Below are 21,002 nucleotides of genomic sequence, written 5' to 3' on the forward strand. Positions count from 1 at the left end.
GGGGCAGAAGGGGTCCTCGGGCAGGGGCAGGTAGACAAAGTGACCGGGAATGCTGCACTCCTGTGCACGCCACCTAGAAAGCGCTTGTTGTGCTACCTTGGGCAGAGGACACTGAGGAGGAGCTGAGGTGGGAAGCAGCAAGCGAGGCAACCCTGCCTACCGGGCTCTGAGGCTCTCCACACATTCCAGGGAGTAAGTCCCATTAACTGTAATGGGACTGACTTCTGAGTAGATAGGCAGGCAGGCATCCTCCTGGGTGCTGAGGGGACACCCTCTCCACACCTTCTAAGGAGTAAGTCCCATTAACTATAAAGGGACTGACTTCTGAAAAAAATAACACCTACCCCCCAAATAATACCTAGTGTGTTTTTTTGAGCCAAAAAAAAAAAAATAAGACAGTGTCTTATTTTCGGGGAAACACGGTAGGTACAGTATTCTGAAACAGTGTGTTCTATTCTACTACCTCTTTTTCCATATCATTGCAGAAAATTATATCCATATCATATATAGACCAGGCTTCAGAAGTTTAACAGACTCTTATCTCTATAGACATGAGGGCTATAGACGTTTATAAACCTGAAAACTGATGGATAAACTAGATAACATACCAAATTTCAATGCTTCCTGGCCAAAAATAAAATCAAAGACAAACACCAGGCATTGTTAAGAATGGAGTGCTATATTTCCAGTTATTGCCTCCATTCCTTTGAGGAACAAGGAAGAATCCTTATCATACTACATTCATAACTAGAAGGGTTTGTTTCCAGTAAGTTAAGATTACATCCTAAATCTTACTGAACACAATGGGCCTACTTCTGAGCAAAATAAATAACACTGTTTTCAAACACCTCTATTCATAACATAAAACCAGTTTATTATTAGGTGAATGAAGACTGTTTGCACCTTTTGTATTGAACAAGCCCTTCAGGGGATGCATGAGAGGCTGGAACCAGATGTTATCTGGCTTGATTTATCTAGCTAAATCAAGTTTTCAAGCCCCAGCTGTTGCTTCTCAGCTGAAAAGCAACATTGGGAAGGGCACAATATGTGTGTGTGGGGGGGGGGGAGGCAACAGGTGCTCAGTCCTTCCTTAACCTGCCACTTTCCTACTACAATTCTCCCCCTCTTTGCTGCCTTTCTACCACCAAGGTTCCACATTGATGTTTAATATTATGACGAGCTCCTGAACTTCAAAATTTACCACTTCACCCCTAGTCCACTTACATTTTAATTGTAAAGAGATTCCTCTTGGTAATTAATCTCTTTATTAAATGAAATTGGTGTCTTGGTAAATTTTGAAATTCAGGAGCTTGTCACAACACCCCACTACCCATGCCTCAGTAAGACCATACAACAAAAATCAACTTTAAATTTCTTCATTAGAGTGTTTTCTTCTGAATCTTATTTCTACTTTGAAATTTATTGAACTGCATGAGATATGCTCATCTCAAACTCTTAGGGTTCAATCCTGTCCAAATTTCCAGCACTGTTATAGCCTCAGTGCAGCCCCAAGGCAAGGGAACAAATGTTTCTTTATCTTGAGGAGGCTTCCATGACTGCCTCTTCACTGCAGGTTGCAGCACATACCCCATTGTCATGGCTGCTTCAGCATTGGAAATTTGGATAGGACTGGGCCTTTACTGTAGGTTGCAATAGTTTAAAGTAAATATATATAATTGAAAGGTGGGATTAAATATTCCAAGCAAATGTGAAAGGTACATTAGAGTTCCAAACTACGCATGTTTACTCACATCTGTGCCTCTTAGGACGCAGATGCAGGGGAGGGCAACAGGCCGCAGGTTGTGTCTTTTTTTGTGTGTGCTCCCTGGGGCATTTGGTGGGCCACTGTGAGATACAGGAAGCTGGACTAGATGGGCCTTTGGCCTGATCCAGCAGGGCTCTTCTTTTGTTCTTAAACCTTAACTCCCCTCCCAGGAGGGACATGATCCAATCTTTCCTTGTTCCCTTATCTCATCCATTCTACTCCTCCCTTACTAATATATCTATTTACACCAACTCCTATCCAGCATCCATCTGAACTTGGGAGCAAGGCAGACTGATAGTCAAATTTCTTAGGTTGACTTCGGCTGAGCCTCTGGTCCTCTGGGAAAAAAAAAAGTTTCGAAGGCACCACCTAAATTATTGTGATGTAGAAGTCTCTGTTGTGCTCCACCTTGACCCCTGTCAACTATATTACTGATGATGTGGAACTTCACTGTTTTCCTTCTCGTCCTAAAGGCAGTTTACGTTTTTGTGCCGTGCAAGAAGTCTACTTCTGTCTGAGAGCTACCAGCAGTCCAGCTACAGTTAAGGGGAAGGTGCTTTCTCCTGCAGAATGAACAAGCATAAATTGCCTAAAGTGAGCCGAAGGGTCAATTATTTGCCTTGTCTTTTCACTTGATTATTTTGTTCCAATTTTAGGAGAGTCGGATTTATGCAGTAGCCAAGTCTGGCATGAGGCTTTCGGAAGCAGCTCTTGTGAGTGATTCTGTGAGACAGAGTAAGTACTACCCAAAATTAGTTCAAAGTGTATACATGAGAAGATATCACTATTATTTAGTACATATTCAGTGGTATATTTTTAATTAACACCAACTTCATTTCTAGATTATGTCACAGGAACACCTGGTTCCATTCACATTAAAACCTGGATAAAGGCACTGTTATCTGTTCTGCTAGAGGGAAATTACATCAAAGACAAACTACTATCCCTCATTAAAATAGACTCACAGAGAAAGATTTAGAGTTCCTGTGCCTGCTTTTGTTCGAGGGGAGGAAAAGGGAAATCCCTTCTCTCTGATGAGTACAATAGAGAGGTATCAATGTTGTTTCTTCTCTGAAGTGAACAGAAAGAACCCCGTCTTCCAACTGTAGTGAACATGAGGAGTGTTTACAAGTAGGTATACCACAACTGTTAGTAGTACAAGTGGAATACCAACAATGACCTAGTTCTCACAGTTTTATAGCTCTGTGCCTGAGCTATACCATTTTAGGTGAGGGCTCACATTATTGAATACTCCTCTATGCAAAAAAAAATGCACAAGAATCTTTTTCCTTGATGTCTCACCTTCTTTATGTGCAGAATAAGTTTGCATGTATGTACAGGTGGTGCCTTGGTATCAGCGGGGGATCCATTCCTGGACCCTCCGTGGATAATAAAAAACCGCAGATAAAAATCTGCAGTTTGGCACCTTTTAAGGCTTCTGAAGCCAACCAGATTTGTGTTCTGGTTGCCTCTAGAGCCTCTTCTGAGGCTCTGGAAGGCCTTAGAAGGTCACTTGCGGTTTTACACAAAAATTGAAAGTGATGTTTTAAGGCCTTAGAAGGCCTTTAAAGCTGGGGAAGCCTTCCCAAGCCCTCCAAAGGCCTTATAAGACCTTAAAAGTCACTTCTGGTTTTCATGCAAAACTGCAAGTGACCTTCTAAGGCCTCCCAGAGGCCTCAGAAGAGGCTTTAGAGCAGTGATTTTCAACCGTTTTCACCACACTGACAGCAGAAGCTTGCACCCCCCCATTGGCCCTACTAACAAGTGATCCTCCCCCAAACTCCCACGGCACACCTGCAGATCATTCACAGCACACCAGTGTGCCACGCCACAGTGGTTGAAAATGGCTGCTCTAGAGGCGTCAGGTTGGGCCTAATCTGGCTCAATGCTGGTCTGGTGGACCTGTGTTGAGCTAGATTTGTGGATAGCTAATCCAGATATGGAGGCCCCACCTGTATTATAGCTTTTACGTGTGTGAACCTCTTCTCGCTGACTAAAGTGACACAGCCCAAATTCAGGTTAAATGTCTCAACCAGAAGTATGTCAATTGTGCCCTCACAAGCCCTTCTATAAAAGAATATTTAACAGGAAGCTCCACTCAGCACAATAGATGTTGCCCATGGCAATGGCGTCCCTAGGCGGGTGCGGGGGTACAGGCCGCACCAGGTGACGCGCAAGGGGGGGTGACACGCACTGGGGAGGTGACACGCTAAAATCGCGGTTTTAGAACCAACCCCCATTGTGCCATACACCGTTGGATGTGGAAATTCCAGTGGAATGCAATGCAGAAGAGTGAAATAGCTCCTTTCCTTCAAAAGTTATGGCCAAAAAACCATCAAAAATAAAAGGCATGAAACCCTATGGAAAGTGAAACCGAACCATATCATGTGTTTACTCACGAGCAGGCGAACTTGCCTTAGTGCATCGGGAAGGGCAGGCTGAGAGGAATCAAAAAACATCAGAATGGTCCTGATTCAATGAATGCAGCCCCCCCAAAACACCCAAGAAGTAGGTCCCTCCCTCCCAGATGCGAATGTATTGAGCCCTATGGAAAGTGAAACTAAGCCTCACGGTCGCGTTTACTTGTGAGTAGGCAGGCATGCCTTGGCTTGTGATCCGGCCAGGTAAAGGAGAATGTGAGGATGCCAGAATGATCCTGATCCAATGGAACTGGAGCACAATAAATGCTCCAGAAGGCAGCCTGCCCCCCTACTAAAAAGGACAAAAAAAAAAAAAAGAGGCTTCAACTAGCAAGGAGAATGTTTTCTATTTTGCACTTGTAAAGCCAGGTGGGTCTTTATCTTGATATGCTTGAAACAGGAGAACTTTAAACTGGGCACTGGGAGGGCTGGAAATCTCACTGATTCTTTTTTTGGGGGGGTGATACTGCAGGCAGACTACAGAGAAAATTCACTTGGTGGAACAGGACTGGCTCCCCCTTATTTATTTCTTTTATTTTAATTTAATTATTTATAATTATTTATTTTAATTTGCTTGATGATGTCACTTCTGGCCTTGACATCACCTCCAATGGGTCCTGGACAGATTGTCATTCTGAAAAGTGTAGAACTTTTTGAGTTCTTATAGCAGTTCTTCAGCAGTTTGAGAACTGCTGCAATGTGACTCTACAAGTTTTCAAAATCACTAAAATCAGAGTTTGGAGGAATAATACCATCATGTTATATATCAATCAATGTGTAATTTCATGCAGAATGCAATGGAACAAACCACATTGAAATATCTGTTTTCTATCAAAAGGTACAGCCGAAAAACCAGTGGGGGCGGGGCGATGGTACATCACCATGCCCCCCACCTGGGGTGTTGCCCTGCCCACTGCATGGGGTGACGTGCAGGCTTCCCGCACCGGGTAACGCAAATCCTAGTGATGCCACTAGCCCATAGTACTTATCTGACTCACACCAGGAGCTGATTAACAGCTGGGCCTGTAATATTAAAAAAATGTAAATAAGGGCATTTTGGGAATTTAAAATGGTGTAAAAAGTTTGTAAAGGCTCTTCATATATGAACAATATTGAATAATTGGAACAAATAGAAGGTAGTCTCAAGGAAATTGCAGAAGGGGAGAAAGGGCAAAAGGGAGGGATACTTTATTTTGTCTTGACTTGCCCCACCCACCCACAAATTCATCCCCTACGAGGTGAGGGACCCCTGGGGAGACTAGTGGCACAGCCCAAGAATGCTCTAGATCAGGGGTGTCAAACAGAAGGCCCAGGGGCTGGATGCGGCCCGCAGAAGCTTTTTATCTGGCCCTCGGGCTCTCAGCTGCTGAGCAATGCTGAGGTCTCATTGCTGAAAGGGTGGCCTGCATGATAATTGGGCTCCCCCATATCTTGAAATATGATCAAGATTTGTCTGTCATTTGCAGTTAATGAGTTCTTACACAAGAACAAAGTGCTTATTTCTGATTTTAACCTGTTTAATGACATCACTTCCTGCCAAATGACATCATCACTTCTGGCCCACAGCAGGCATCATGAATGATATTCGGCCCGCTGTATGAAATGAGTTTGACACCCCTGCTCTGGATGTTCCCTATAGCTGATTGGACTGCTAGGGTGTTCTTAGAGTCCAGAGTTCCAAAAAGCTGTTCCCACTCCTCCTCCTTGATCTTCATGATGGTGGACAATTGGCGCAGTTCAAACTTACCTGGTATCTGATGAGTTTGTCTTCATTTATTTCTTGATGTTTGTCAAGTTCTTTGTTGCCAGAAAAAGAATTCTTTGCTGCCATATTTTACACCCCATATAGTCCTACGTAGATAATTGCAAACATATTCATTAAAATATCCTGGGGATTTTTTTTTTATTGCTTTGTCTTACTTTTCTACTCAATGGTTTTTTAACAAATAATTTCCAGCTTCAGATTCTTCTATCTGTTCAACATCTGGGCCATTCACCTGCCTCATTTACAGGAATGTCACAGTACCTGTCTACACAGTGCTAAAAGGGGTAAGGAACAATTGCATTTTCCTCTGTTGTGAGAAAAATGGGAAGGGTGAGCAAGTCCAGGAAAACGATTGCTGAGAGCCCTAAATTGGTATGAAAGCACAAGTCATGTGCAATTGAAGGGCTGACTGCTAGCAGTGTACAAGAAGCAAAAGGAATTGCATTTGTAGCCAATATCTAAAACATTTTAAAAGAAAGGGGGGGGGGGAAAAGCAAGCAATTGATCAAGGGACAAACTACGCACTGTTAGTTAAGCTTAACAGTGGATATGAACTGCAAGTGTCACTCTTCGATAAATAGCACCTGTAGGAAAAACCTGTTGAAGTCTAAACTGAGGTGTGCATGGAGGTGGGGTTAGCACCTTCCCCCTGCAACCGTTTTCCATCTGAAAATCACCGCTACAACTGAGGTGGCTATTTGCCCACAGATCAGCTTGTCACAGGTAATAGACATTCCAGGGGCAAATAGCTGCCTCCAGTGAGGCTGGATTTTTGGCAAGGACACCACACAGGGGCAAAGTGTTAACCATGCTCCTCATGCCATGGTACTGAGCCAGGTTGGTGGCCCTCACAGCTGATATTGGTTAAAAGAGAGACACTTTTTATTTTAATTTTGTCTGTTAATGTAACATGTACTTGGGAGGCCATATCAACCAGAATGCATTATATACAGTATTAGCAACTTTCCAGTGAGGAAAGATGGGACAGGACTGTATATTTTCGCATGGAAAGCTCTTGTAGTGCTGGCCCAGTAGCTCTTGCAGAGCAGGCCTGGCATCTGTCAAAAGTCCACACCTAGAATACATGTCAGTATCTTAACAGTTGCTGTGGTGCATATGAGCAACATGGGATGGGAACTGAAGTTTGACTATCGTGGATGCTGGTTAAGTGTGTTGTATGTCATAATGAATAGTTCCAGAGTTTGCAGTTGTACAAGGAGACTTCAGGTCTCAAGAAAACACAGGTCATGGGTCAGGATGTGGACTCACCTCCCTGCATTACAATTTCTGAGCATGAACTGGAGGTTGTCCATGACTTTGTGTACCTTGGCTCAACGATCTCTGACACTCTTTCTCTCAATACCGAGCTAAACAAGTGCATCGGTAAAGCAGCTACTACATTTTCCAGACTCACAAAGAGAGTCTGGTCCAGCAAGAAGCTGAGGGAACATACCAAGATCCAGGTCTACAGAGCTTGCGTCCTGAGTACACTTCTGTACTGCAGCGAGTCATGGAATCTTCGCTCACAACAGGAGAGGAAACTGAACGCTTTCCACATGCGCTGCCTCCGATGCATCCTCGGCATCACCTGGCAGGACAAAGTTCCAAACAACACAGTCCTGGAACGAGCTGGAATCCCTAGCATGTATGCACTGCTGAAACAGAGACGCCTGCATTGGCTCGGTCATGTGGTGAGAATGGATGATGGCCGGATCCCAAAGGATCTCCTCTATGGTGAACTCGTGCAAGGAAAGCGCCCTACAGGTAGACCACAGCTGCGATACAAGGACATCTGCAAGAGGGATCTGAAGGCCTTAGGAGTGGACCTCAACAGGTGGGAAACCCTGGCCTCTGAGCGGCCCGCTTGGAGGCAGGCTGTGCAGCATGGCCTTTCCCTGTTTGAAGAGACACTTGGCCAACAGTCTGAGGCAAAGAGGCAAAGAAGGAAGGCCCATAGCCAGGGAGACAGACCAGGGACAGACTGCACTTGCTCCCAGTGTGGAAGGGATTGTCTCTCCTGAACTGGCCTTTTCAGCCGCACTAGACGCTGTGCCAGAACCACCTTTCAGAGCGCGATACCAGAGTCTTTCGAGACTGAAGGTTGCCAACATGAAGGAGACTTCGACTGAGACTCCAAGATAATGGGATGAAAGCTAGAGCCTTCTTGTTCTGGTATCAGGGCAGAGTCAGCAGATGTAACAGTTCTCTTTCTGCTAGTTCCTCAGCCTTATGGTATATATGTAAACTGGAATGTCTGTCTTTCCTTTCATCCTGATTTTGGAGACTTGTTTTCCAGAAAGCCACCCAAATCAGCAGCAGTCCTTTCTTAGATGAGTCCTCAGGCTCTGATGACGACTGCAACTCCCACATTAGCATCAGAACTTCCAATGCAGGATTTGAGCCCAGGAAAACAAGCATGCCAGGCAGTCCTCGTGCAGTAAAACGTGGTAGGTTAGAGAAAGTACAATGTGATTTTTGGATTGTTGGGAGATGTTTAAGATGGATTGCATCTATATGCAGCCACTCAAACTGACCTGGGAATTGGGTACACCTGAGCTGCCTTAAAGTAGTGAAGTTCTCTACAAGGCTTTTCTGACAATGTGTAGTGAACTGGACCCACTAAGAAGAATATTTGTGCTGTGAGTGCTCCCTGAGCATGGGTACTTCTGTCACATCCTGACTCACCAACACTTTTTTACCTTAATTGGTGGGGGAGGGGGGAAGGAGGAGATTGTTCAACTTGCCCCTTTCATGCTAATACTACATTTGAAGTAGGATTCAGTGTGTTGGGGACAGATAAGATTATCATTCCTCCAATTTACAGCCCAAACCTATGCTTGTCTACTCAGAAGTAAGTCCCATTAGAGTCGATGGGGCTTACTCTCAGGAAAGTGTGGATAGGATTGGACTGTAAATTGATTAAGTGAAAGCTCCAGCATACTGGAGGTTAGTGGAACACCCATGGGGCACTCATCCTGCAAACACACCAGGAGGGGCTGGCAGACAAAATATCATCCAGGCCGCCCAAGGTAACTACTAGTCTGTGAATAACTATTAAGCCACCTCCTCGGTGAATGGAGAATAAATACAGCTTTCATAAATTCTGGTGAAATCTATCTTCAGTGCTGTGAAGATAGAAAAGCAAGTGTTCCAAAATGGTAATATACCACGGAAAAGCACGTCTGCAATTAAGTTGCTTCATTAGAAAGATCCTGACAGGGTGGTTGTTGGCTCTCATAGAAACGACACCAGTCAGAATTGAGGAGCTGTCTGCCTTGTTGGTTTTTGCAAATTGTTGCAAACTTGCACATGTGCCAAATTTTGCCTTCTTATCAGATGCAGTAACTTCTCTTCTGGAGATTCTACCTGATCCAATGGCTGCATAATAGGAGGAGGTAGTCAAACTGCTAATATTTGGAATCTTCCGTTGTACCAGCCTTTGGCCCAGGGTTTGTAAAATCTAGCAGACACAAACATCCTCCCAGAATCTGCAACATTTTGCCTGTACCTTTTTGTAGTTCATGGTTTCAAAATATGGCAGAGGAAGGATAGGTTTTTCCATCTCCTGAAGGCCTATATCAGATATCTCATGTATGGTTTTGTTAGCGAATGCCTAGCCCAAGTTGGTTTAGCCATGAGTTTCTGTTGTAGTCTCTGCTCAGAATAATTTCTCCTTCTCTTAGAATACCCAAAGCTGCCTCATAGGCCTGTGTTTTTGTTGAAAAGCTAGCTTCCAGTTCAGCCCCCAGTTTGCACTAAGGAAGGGCAAAGTGTAAAGACTTCTGCATATGCAAAGAGTTCCCTGAGGCCAGATGTGTGTGCCCCTAGCACCCTGGTCTGGTTGCAAATGGTTTTGTAATTGTAGTAAAAAATATATTTTTTCAACAAAGATTAAAAAGTCAACTTCTGCTTATAACTTTAAGCAGAGAAATGTGAAAACAATCAGCCTCAGGTGCAAAAGTCAAATACCAGCTCAGTCATTCATTCATGGTCCTGTAAGTTAGATTCATGTTAGACTGAACTAGTGCAATAGATTTTAACTATTGGTTTGGGCATGTTAACTCAAACTAATTTGGGGCTGAGGTGCAGGCTGGTTTGAGCTGAATCTGTCTGCATGTTCCTAAATGAATAACTGTGCCATCAAGTGAAGACTTGCATGTGCAAAACAACCACAAAAGATGATGCAGGCTGAGTTTTATTTCTTTTTCAACCTTTTGGACTCTGCTTCCAAGCATAACTGCTCAAACAACTATGTCTGCTTGCATTGTCTCATATATAATGATTCAAAGTGGAGCATTTTTTCAGCTGAGAATCACTTATGGCCTGATCCTATGCTGCTTCTCCCACCATGCAGTATAAAGGCGCTGAAACGGCCAGCAAAATCGCTGGTGCAGATTGAAGTAGCCCATGTAGTGCTTTCAAGCACAGGGAGGATAGTATCCAGCAACAGCCTCTGCCATCGTCTCCACCCCCTCCCGGTCCTGAGCCATCCGCAGGCTGCTGTCTCCCTGCCCAGATTTGCCCCTTCCCTGCTCTCAGTCCACCCTTCCCCACCCAGGAACGCTTTCCCACTGAGTGGCGGAATACTCACCGCTTGTGGATGCCTGCACCAGTGCAGAGGCCCAATGCCAACTGGCTCTGGCCTCTCTGCTCGTGCTGCAGCATGCCTTACAGCATGTTTGCAATGGCCATTGCTAGGGTAGCCCGTGCAAGAGAAGCGCTGCCCATGTAGCCCGTAGAGGACTACATGGATCAGGCCCTTAGTGCATTATCCAGTGAAACATGTGCTTATGAGAATTACTGCCCAATCCTAAGCTTTCTGGCACAAATGACTCTGGGCACTGGGAAGCAGCTGGAGATCTCTTCGGGAGAAACCCCAAGTCTTGCAATGGTGCTTCTCAAGTCTGCACCAGCTATTTTGCCAGTGCAAAGTTGAGAGGCCCCGTGTCAGGCCGGAAGACTCAATGCAGGGTTCTGAATCTGGCAAAGCAGAGCTCCATCAGTCCTGCACCCCTCCCGCCTTCTTAGTCCCCCCTGCCCCGGAATGCCTCCTCCCTGCCCCAATGAACCTCTCCGCTGCCCAGAACTCTTCCTTTGCTCCAGGCAGTGTGTGGCTGGCACCGGGCTCGGTTCTGACTGGTGCTGGGCCAGCTGCAGAGCTGACCTGGTGCTCACGGGCATGCCTTACAGCATGTTTGCAACACTCAGCATCTGCATTAAGCCAGCGCAATGAGCTCAGAATTGGGCTCTTAGGAGGGTCATGGTATATTTTAAGGCAATGAACAAAGTTCATAAAGGGTCTCCATTCTCTTTTTTATTTTCAGCAGGTGTCTCTATGTCCTCACTAAGCTCAGAGAGTGACTATGCAATTCCCCCTGATGCCTACTCCTTGGATGAGGACTACTGTGAACCAGAACACAAACTGCAGCGGACATCAGCCTATTCAGCTGATGGTGGAGTTTCCAATGTAAGTTATGTGCCTCCTCCCACAATTCTCCAGTTTGGGCTGGATTTAAATATAAAAGACAAGACGTATGAGAAAGATAACTGTACATCAAGTGCCTGTCAACAAGCAACCTACTTAAAATAAAACTGAGAATGCTTCTTCCATTCATGAAAATGCAGACAGGAAGACAATGTGATCTCATCTACAGCCTGGAAGATCTACGAACAAATTGTTTTGTGACTAGATGCTTCACTTTTCTTTGTCTCATCTTTCCTGTCTTTGGTACTGGGCATGACTCCTGCCAAATAGCAAGGACAAAGATAACTTGTTAATAGTAACAGAATACTAATAGCCTATTAGTATTCTGAGTCATAGTTTATATGGAAATCTTCTTAGATGCAGGCATTCTTTGTATGCCTCCTACCCCCTTCTCATGAGATTAGGAAAGCAGATTTGAGGAGCTTGATCTTTGAGCTAGTGCCAAGGGCAAACTTCTTTTATGCTGAAAATGGCTCTGTATGCCCTGGTAGTGGTAAATTCTGAGCCACTCTGGGTTGTGGCTTTGCTGAGTGTCATTCAACAAGAAAAAGAGGACCATGCAATAAGACACATTCTTAGATTTCAGCCTCTTAGATGAGCGGTATTTGGTGGTGCACTTTTTCCACTTGTACCTTAGCCATTGTAGTGGCTAATACATTTTTTTTTCTCCTATCTAGGAACCATTGGAGAAATCAGGCTATTTGCTGAAAATGAGCAACCAAGTGAAGACATGGAAGAGAAGATGGTTTGTTTTGAGAAATGGACAGATCATGTATTATAAGTCCCCGGTGAGTTGCTTGCAGGCATTCATATTAGGCTGAAGAGGGAGAGAAGCAGACTTCCTTTTACAGCACATTCCTATGCTTGTCTAATGGCCCAATCCTATGGGCCTTTAAGATGGCATATTTCCCTTATTCGCTGTTGTAAAAGCCCAAAGCAGTTTACATAGCAAAATAATAGTTCCATGTCCCATAAGTAGAGGCGTTCTTAAATGTTTTTATTTTTTTCACAGATTTTAGTTTTTTTTCACGGAAAAGTGCAGAAAGCGGTGTTACGTGTTTTTATTCCAAGGGCAAATTTTTATAAATTATTTTAAATTATAATTGCCTTAAAAGTGTACTGTGTCTGGGCAGGAGGTCTGGTCTAGAGGGTAGAGCCTCCGTTAGCCTGAAGATAACATCTGAAGGTTGCCAGTTCGAGGCCACCAATGGCGAGACCTTGAAGCAGCTGACGAGCTGAGTTATTCCACCTGCTCTTTGGTGTGAGCAAAGAAGCGTCTTGGCTGCCCTTCAAGTGAGAGATGAAGGAGCTGCTTGTCAGCCAGCATTGGAGGCAACTGGGGGCCAGAAGTGATACAAGACTGTGAAAGATCCATCTGAAATGTTGTGCAGTTCTTGAAAGACAGAACCTTTTGGGGGTTTAAAAATCCCCTTGGGGGTTTAAGATAGCCTGCCTATGTGAATTACCTTGAATAAAGTCAGAGGAGTAATCCAATTATCAGAAAGGCAGTATATAAATACCAGTATAATAATAATAATATAATAATAATAATAATAATAATTATTATTATTATTAGTATGTAGGTGATATAGGTAGTATATTGTCAGCAGATGCAGCCACAGACATTATACTGTCAATTAGGTGTTAGTTTTTTGCAGCTTTCTTTTTGGCAGATTTTGGGTTTTTTGTTGTTTTACAAAATAAGAAGTGCAGAAAGCAGAGTTATTTGTTTTTATTTTGTTATCACCAAAAAATCACACCTCTGCCCATAAGAGCTCACAGTCTAAATTAGCATGCAGATCAGTTCTGTTTAAGTTTCCAACTGAAATATTTATGTTAATAACTTTTTTATGCCATGTCTGTTGTTAAAACAGCAACCAAGTCTGCTGAAGTTTTACCCAGATGTGTTTTCTGATATTCTGTTTGACCTTTCAAATTGGTACTGCTGTGAAAGCCAGCATATTGTGGTGGCTTGATTGCCAAGTAGTACTGGCAAGACCCAGTTTCTGCTTAGCCCATGAAGCTCACAATCTTGCCTAACCTGCCTTACAGGGTTATTGTGGATATAAAATGGGAATGCACCACCATGTATGTCACCATGAATTCCATGAAGGAAACTCAGGATTAAAGTGTAGGTAGTTAATACTGATATCTTACTGAATTTTTCTTTCAGAGTGATGTCATCTGCAAGCCCCAGGGACAGGTTGATCTGAATTCTTCTTGCCAGATCATACAAGGTGAAGGATCCCAAACATTCCAGGTGAGCACTGCTTTTCAACCTTCGCTTTTTATTAATGAATTCTTACAGATGTAAACAGGAATTGGTAGGAACTGAAGAGAAACATTTTCAATGAGATGGCCTTCTGTTATGACAAACCGGATTTGACCTTCTTGGGTTTTTTTGTTCTTCTGAAAAGATCAAGCAGGTTCACTTCATATAAAATTAGAAGACCTGAAATTTAATTCTAAATATAAGCTTAACTTAACTGAAAAACTTTTTCTCTTTGACATGGCCCACTCTTCCTCAAACTCTTTGAGTATTGTAACATGTCTGTACAATTGTTTGCTGCTTATACTACTTTTTATTCAGACAACATATCTAGGATACTGAGGCTTTTCTGGCTAATCTCAGATCTTTAGGAATTGTCCAAAAGAAATTGCCCTCATGCATTGAAAACAAATTGTTTTCAACAATTCCTAAAGATCTGAGATTAGCCAGAAAAGCCTCAGTATCCTAGATACGTTGTCTGAATAAAAAGTAGTATAAGCAGCAAATAGTTGTACAGATGTGTTAAAATACTCAAAGAGTTTGAGTGTTCAAACTCAATACTCAATTTGTTTGAAAACAAATTGTTTTCAACCTGATTTTATATGCATGTCAGATTTTAAGGAACAAATTAATTACTGATGGGATATTTGCGTTCATAATTATCTCAAGATTGCATTGCCATTCTCCTGTTTCTTATGGCAAATCACTAGGACAATAGACTGTTTTGTTAGAGAAAATGGCTGAACCATGTTTGATGGTCTTTGTTATGTTCATAAAGCACTGTCATTCCTTCTGTGTTTCCTGCTTTCAATATTCATTTGTAGAAATCCTGCTGTCGGGTTTTAGAGAGTTAGTAGTTTTACTGCTACAAATGTTACATTAGCAGCCTGTGAAATTTCCTTTCACCTGTAGCTCATCACTGAAAAAGGAACCTACTTCCTGACCGCTGATTCTCCTAACATTTTGGAGGAGTGGATTCATGTCCTTCAAAGAATCCTGAAGGTGCAGGTGACCTGTCCCACTGAAATCCCTTTCAGTGATGTCAAACCCACTGTGAAAGGCTGGCTCACCAAGGTATTGCGTAACTCTACCAGATAGATTGTGACTTGTCCCTGTGAGGACAAATAAGTTATTGGGTAGAAGAGGGGGGTTGATTTGCCATCTTTCTAAATTTTATGTGCCTTGTATAAAATTCTAGAATTCACTGTTGTACTACACTGCAGTGATTCCCAACTGCTAACATAGATTCTTACATGGACCAAAATTCACCATCCTCTCAGAACTATGGGTTATCACTGATGGAAAGCATGGACTATTATGTAGGGAAGAGTCTTCTTACTATTTGCCAAGGTCAGGTAACAGTGACTCTTTGAATTCTTCATCAAGTTGGTGGAAAACAAAAGAACAGACTGGGCTCTGGAGCAGCATCAAACCACAGCAATTTGTAGGAGTTGGGACTTAAAGCTAGGCCCCCAAACCAACTTGGCCTCAGTAGGAAAATAACCACAAATGGTCCCTACGAAGTCCTGAGAGGATTTTAGATTTTAGAGTTCATTTGATTGTAAGAGTCTGTAAATCTTTACCTTTAGTCTGTAAATCTTCAATGCTATATTACAAATTACAATAACGTACAAATGTCCAGGATGAAGGAACGGCAACACTTTAGATATATTTGTGTAACTTTCCAACAAAATCAATGAAAATACATTGAGAGACTCTCTTTTCTTTTTGATGTTGTTTCTGCAGGTGAAACATGGACGCTCCAAGATGGTTTGGAGTTCACTGATTGGAAAAACTTTTTACTATTATCGAAATCATGAAGATAAGGTATTTTCTACCTGCTTGTATTTAACAGTATGTTTCTCACCATCACTCCAGCCCTAGTCAATATCTTCTCACTCAACCGACCTAAAACAACTTTCTTTATATATATTACTTTTTATTATTTATTTCTTCACATACAGACACAGGCTGCAATCCTAACTAACTTTCCAGCACTGACATAAGGGCAATGCAAGTCTGAGGTAAGGGACAAACATTACCTTACCTTGAGGAGGCCTCCATGACCGCCCCCCCGACTGCAGGATGCAGTACATGCCCCACTGGCATAGCTATGCCAGTGCTGGAAAGTTGGTTAGGATTGCACCCACAGTGTACTAAAGATATATTGCCAAAATCAACATTTACCAAGAACCAGTATAAATAGTCATGAAAACCTTTAGTTTTATGGATGTACATAGAATGGGTACTAGACTAGACACTGATGAAAGATAAAGACTGGGGCTTGGACTGTACAGTTCTTTGAGTGGAGAGATGACAAACACAGGATGGTTTTACTATTTAACTGCAGAATTTTGAAATAGTCTTGCATGTGCAGTAGACTCCATTTATTATTATGTTTTATTATATGTGATGGCCAGCATTTTGGAAATTGTGCCAGAAGTCGAGTCCAAAGGATGATGTACTTCCACTTTGGTGCATAGTAAGAGCATATGTCATGCCTTAGGGCAGTGGTTCTCAAACTGGTGGGTTGTGACTCACCATTTCGTGTAAAGGGTCCCCATCCCTTTAAGGGGCAGGAGAGAGGGCGAGGGCAGTGACGTGATCCCCACGATCGCATCACTAACAGGGTGGAAGGGGGGCGCTTTTACTTACAGGTGGCTGCAGGACGTTGCAGGAGGTGCAGGGAGCCCCACGCAGCCCTCCGCAGGGCTCCCCAATGCTTAGAACATTAAGAAAAGCAGGCACAAAACACTTCCTATTAGCATTCACAACTAGGAAGTGCTGTGTGCCCACTTTTTTTCAACGTTCTAAGCATCAAAGAGCCCTGTGGAGGGCTGCGCAGGACTCCCCACACCTCCTAGTGCGTCCTGCAGCCACCTGTAAATAAAGACATCTCCTTCCACCCTTGCTAGTGATGCGATCATGGGGATCACATCGCTGCCCTCACTCCCTGTCCCGCAAAGACTTACCCCAAGAGTAAAATTCCTGGGAAGTTTGAAAACCACTGCCTTAGGGTTTTTCTGGTGTGGAGCAGCAAACAAGATGTGAAGCAGCAAACAGTGCAGTTCTGGAGAGAGAAACTTGAGCTTTGGTCTGATTCTCTCCTGTAGGCAGGTCCGTGAGTCCTCCTGCTGTTGTCCAAGTGAGCCAGCAAATCCTGCTGCCACTTGTACTTGTGACACTCATACTAAGATTATATAGATTAACTATGAACTGGTTTCACTAAGCAAAAACTGCTAACCATCTGACATAAATATCAGCCACCCACACTGTACTTGTTCCATTCATTGCTTCTATTAGATAGAATTTGTATGCTTAGAATATTCTGAATATCTGGTGGTAGAGATGACAGCTTTCCAAAAATATCTCTTTTAGGCGTGTGTTGTTTTCCCTACTCTGTATGGTAACCTCTTAACTTCTTCTCAGTGCCCTCTAGGCCATTTACACATGTGTGAATCAAAGGTGGAAGAAGTGGATCACTCTTGTGACTCTGATGAGGACTTTGAGACTAATGGAGGAGGAGGAGGCCTACTTTCATCATATTGCACCCTGGTTATTCACCCTCCAAATCAAAGTCCCACCTACTTACTTATTGGTACAAAACAGGAGAAGGTATTAAAGATAGATTTTTAAATGCTTGGGGAGTAAGATGTAGGTGGCTAATACCGAGGAGTGACTGAGTTTGATATCTGGCCAGGATTCCCTATTTTGACTTATCCGGGTCCGTTGAGTGGCACTGTTTCCTGTTGCAGAGGCATTCCTGGAGGGGGGCAAAACAGCAAGTGTCTTCAGGCTCCTGAACACCCATGTAAAGCGGCTCCTCCCCCTCCACTTCTGAACCAGTCATAACTACGAAAGCAAAGCGGAGGCATCTTCTCTGCTTTGCTCTTGTCTTCCCAAATGGCTCAGGGGGAGGGGAAGGAGCCGCTTTACATGGATGTCCGGGCACCTGAATACACTTGCTGTTTTACCCCCCTCCAGGAACACCTCTGCCCTGTTGTCACTTTCTGCTGACATATGTTGCTATGTAAAAGCTCTTGGAAAGCCCTAATGCCATGGTCATTAGCTAGTCTTCCTCAAATCACCATGAGAATCTGGAGCAAAGTGACATGTTGTGTCTTAGTCCCAGGGTCATCCAATGAAACTAAATCAATGGGAGATTTAGGACAGATGACAGGAGGTACTTCTTAGTCCATTCCATAGTCTGTGGAATTTGTTGCTGTAAGATGTGGTGATGGCCGCTAGCTTGGATGACTTTAAAAGAACTAGACACTCTGGCTGCTAATGTGTTACCTGTAAGTTCAATAGCAGTATGCCTCTGAATACAAGTTGCAGGGGAGCAATGGTGGGAGATTGTGGGCTTCAAGGCAGCTGATGAGCCACTGTGGAATGCTCTACAACGGGGTGCCCAAACCCAGCCCGGAGGCCACTTGCGGCCCTTGGGGACACCTAATTCGGCCTGTGGGAAGCCCCCAGTCTCCAATGAGCCTCTGGCCCTCCAGAGACGTGCTGGAGCCCATGCTGGCCTGACATAACTGCTCTCAGCATGAATGACCTTCATTTATTCATATAAGTTCCACCTTTAATATATTCATTTATGTAAATTCATTCAAATTTGAAATGTGAATAAATTCTTTTTTTCCCCCCGGCCCCCAACACAGTGTCAGAGAGATCATGTGGCCCTCCTGCCAAAAAGTTTGGACACCCCTGCTCTACGAGATGGGCATTTGGCTTGATCCAGCAGGGCTTTTCTTATGAACCCTCCTTTCTGCTTATCCCAATCTGTGCCCTTGTCAGCTGCCACAGCTGCTGTTCCTATCAAAGTACATACAAGCCACTTCTATGGCGTAGGAAAAGGAAGAAAATGGGATTCATTCTCCCACATGGGAATAGCCATACATAGCTGGTGGCTTCTGGTTTTAACCTTGGCAATTTCAGAGAAATTTCCTGTCCCTTCCTTGATCCATTCACCCCATCTTATTCCCTATTCAATCCTAGTAGTTTGGTTAATATTTGCTTCAATTTAGGGGACAGGAGCATAGGTCAGTGGTAACTTTGAATGTAGGAGCTTATACATAACAATCCCTGGTATCTTTTGTTGGAATGATTTCAGGTAGCAGGGTAAGGATTTGCCTCTTCTGAATACTTTTGAGAGGAACTGCCATTCAGGATATTGAGTAATTGTCCATCTCGAGCAGTGGTTTTCACACATTTAGCACTGGGACCCACTTTTTAGAATGAGAATCTGTCAGGACCCTATGGAAGTGATGGAACTGACATCATTATGTCAGCAGGAACATTTTTAACAATCTTAGGCTGCAATCCTACCCACAATTACCCAGGAGAAAGTCCCATTTACTGTCATTGTTAAAAGAATATATATAGTAGCTTGTTAAAAGTACAGATCTATAACATTTTCCCCATTGCAGTCACATGGCATGGTAGCATCAAGTCTAATCTATAAAGAATAAAATATTGAAATGAATGGGGACCCACCTGAAATTGGCTCATGACCCACCTAGTGGGTCTCAACCCACAGTTTAAGAAACACTGATTTAGAGTCTAGACCAATATTGCCTGATTCTGTATAGGACACCTCCTTATATATCTAGATTTACCTGTATTAACATTTCCAAAGGCAACTCTTACAGTGCATCATTCAATCTTCACGCTTTTATCCCAAGGATACCTGGTTGTACCATCTGACTGTAGCAGCAGGCAGCAGTAGTGCAAAGGTGGGCACTGCTTATGAGCAACTGATTGGGAAGCTACTAGATGCAGAAGGAGACCTGCGTAAGTAGGAAGCAAAATTATTTTCCCTGGGGACAACAGTTGAGGATCTTATTCATGATATCTGGCCAGGAGATATCTGTAATGAAAAGGAGGGAATCTTTGAACCTGTAGGGGCAAGAGTGTTCCAGCCAAGGATACCAATATCTCATTGAACATCATCATAACATATATGGTCACATCGATAATAGAGGTTGGACATGTCAAAAGGAAGAATGAAGTTGCTTATGTATGTGGTGCAATTGTATGTTGGCAGAGCCATATGCCTCCCACCACAGAGCAGAGTGGTAGAACAGATGAATGTGCTGTCATTACAAAACTTACTGGAAACATTTTGTTGCTCTTGGGAAAACAATGCACACTTTTTTACTAATATAACATATTGATTTAGCATGATTTAGTACTGGATAATAAATTAAAATAAATTTACTTTTCTTTATTCTATTTCTTTTAACTGAAAATAAGTGAAATATGAATGAACAAAAAAAACTATTGAATCTGTCACTTTGTTTGCATTGATCATGCTGCAGATGAAACAGCAATAAATAGTACGAAATATGTGCTCTTACTGAAATTTTTACTGAACATAAAAAGGCTGAATACTGCCTATTACCCTTGAAAGTAGAACTGTGATCATAAGTCTTTCATAGTGGTTTTTATGTAGGTTGACCCACTTACTGTTGTGCTGTGCTGAAATCCTTGGAAGTGAGTGTGATCTACATGTTTGGAACCAGCACATGATATAATCCTCAGACTCTTACCTGGTCAGAACACTGGTGGGGGTTGCATATTTGAATAATCTTCCTTCAAAAACTTCCTGCATATGGAAATGGAGCATGTCTGGAAGAAGACGTTGGCCTTCAATCTGATGTGCTGACCTTCCATTGGTATAAATTTGGCAGAACGTTCAAACACAGAGGCCTTTCTCTCCATTCTGAAATGGTACAGTATCAGGAGGTCTATACTGTGTGCTTTTTAAAAATCTGCCAGTTAAGACCAAAATGCTGATGAGCTAGCATGGTGATGTCAACTGATGCCAACATCCGATTCATTTTCAGCTAAGGATGATTTGGAAAGAGTTTTAATACCGCTTTGCAAGATTCCTTGCCTTGTACTAAATCTGATCAGGTTTCTGAGATTTCATAACTTTGTCCTGTCCTCCAATTCAGATTCTCCTTTGTGGAAACAACCAATGCTGTGTTACAGTAAGGACGGGCTACACACACCCCTCACCACTCTGCCTTCAGAGGCGCTACAGACAGAGGCCCTCAAACTTTTCAAGGTAAATAAAGAGAGAATGCAGTTGATTCTTAGAATGTTTCGTTCAAGCATCTGATGGGGCAAGCTGTGAAGAAGGAAAAATAAGTCAATATTCAATAATGTTTCCTTTATTTTTTTCTGCATTTGTTGATTTTATTGTTATTGTATTGTTGTTTCATCATTCACTAATAAAGAAAAAAAATGGGAGATTAAAGTTTGCACAAATTAAATTAAATTAAATTCTA

At 43.0% G+C, this 21,002-nt stretch overlaps 1 protein-coding gene across 1 annotated transcript in view; it reads left to right on the forward strand.

Annotated features, from left to right (window-relative positions):
• The window catches only part of PLEKHH1 (pleckstrin homology, MyTH4 and FERM domain containing H1), a 57,349-nt gene that overhangs the window by 16,715 nt on the left and 19,632 nt on the right, over positions 1–21,002 (forward strand). Inside the window, exons 7-17 of the mRNA XM_066636709.1 lie at positions 2,422–2,500; positions 6,143–6,234; positions 8,247–8,397; positions 11,278–11,417; positions 12,113–12,223; positions 13,609–13,695; positions 14,617–14,778; positions 15,451–15,531; positions 17,134–17,319; positions 19,392–19,500; positions 20,667–20,779. Coding sequence (XP_066492806.1) covers positions 2,422–2,500; positions 6,143–6,234; positions 8,247–8,397; positions 11,278–11,417; positions 12,113–12,223; positions 13,609–13,695; positions 14,617–14,778; positions 15,451–15,531; positions 17,134–17,319; positions 19,392–19,500; positions 20,667–20,779 — 1,311 coding nt within the window. The remainder of the gene's footprint in view (positions 1–2,421; positions 2,501–6,142; positions 6,235–8,246; positions 8,398–11,277; positions 11,418–12,112; positions 12,224–13,608; positions 13,696–14,616; positions 14,779–15,450; positions 15,532–17,133; positions 17,320–19,391; positions 19,501–20,666; positions 20,780–21,002) is intronic.

This window comes from Tiliqua scincoides, chromosome 1 (genome assembly GCF_035046505.1).
Source record: "Tiliqua scincoides isolate rTilSci1 chromosome 1, rTilSci1.hap2, whole genome shotgun sequence".
Classification (NCBI taxonomy): domain Eukaryota; kingdom Metazoa; phylum Chordata; class Lepidosauria; order Squamata; family Scincidae; genus Tiliqua; species Tiliqua scincoides.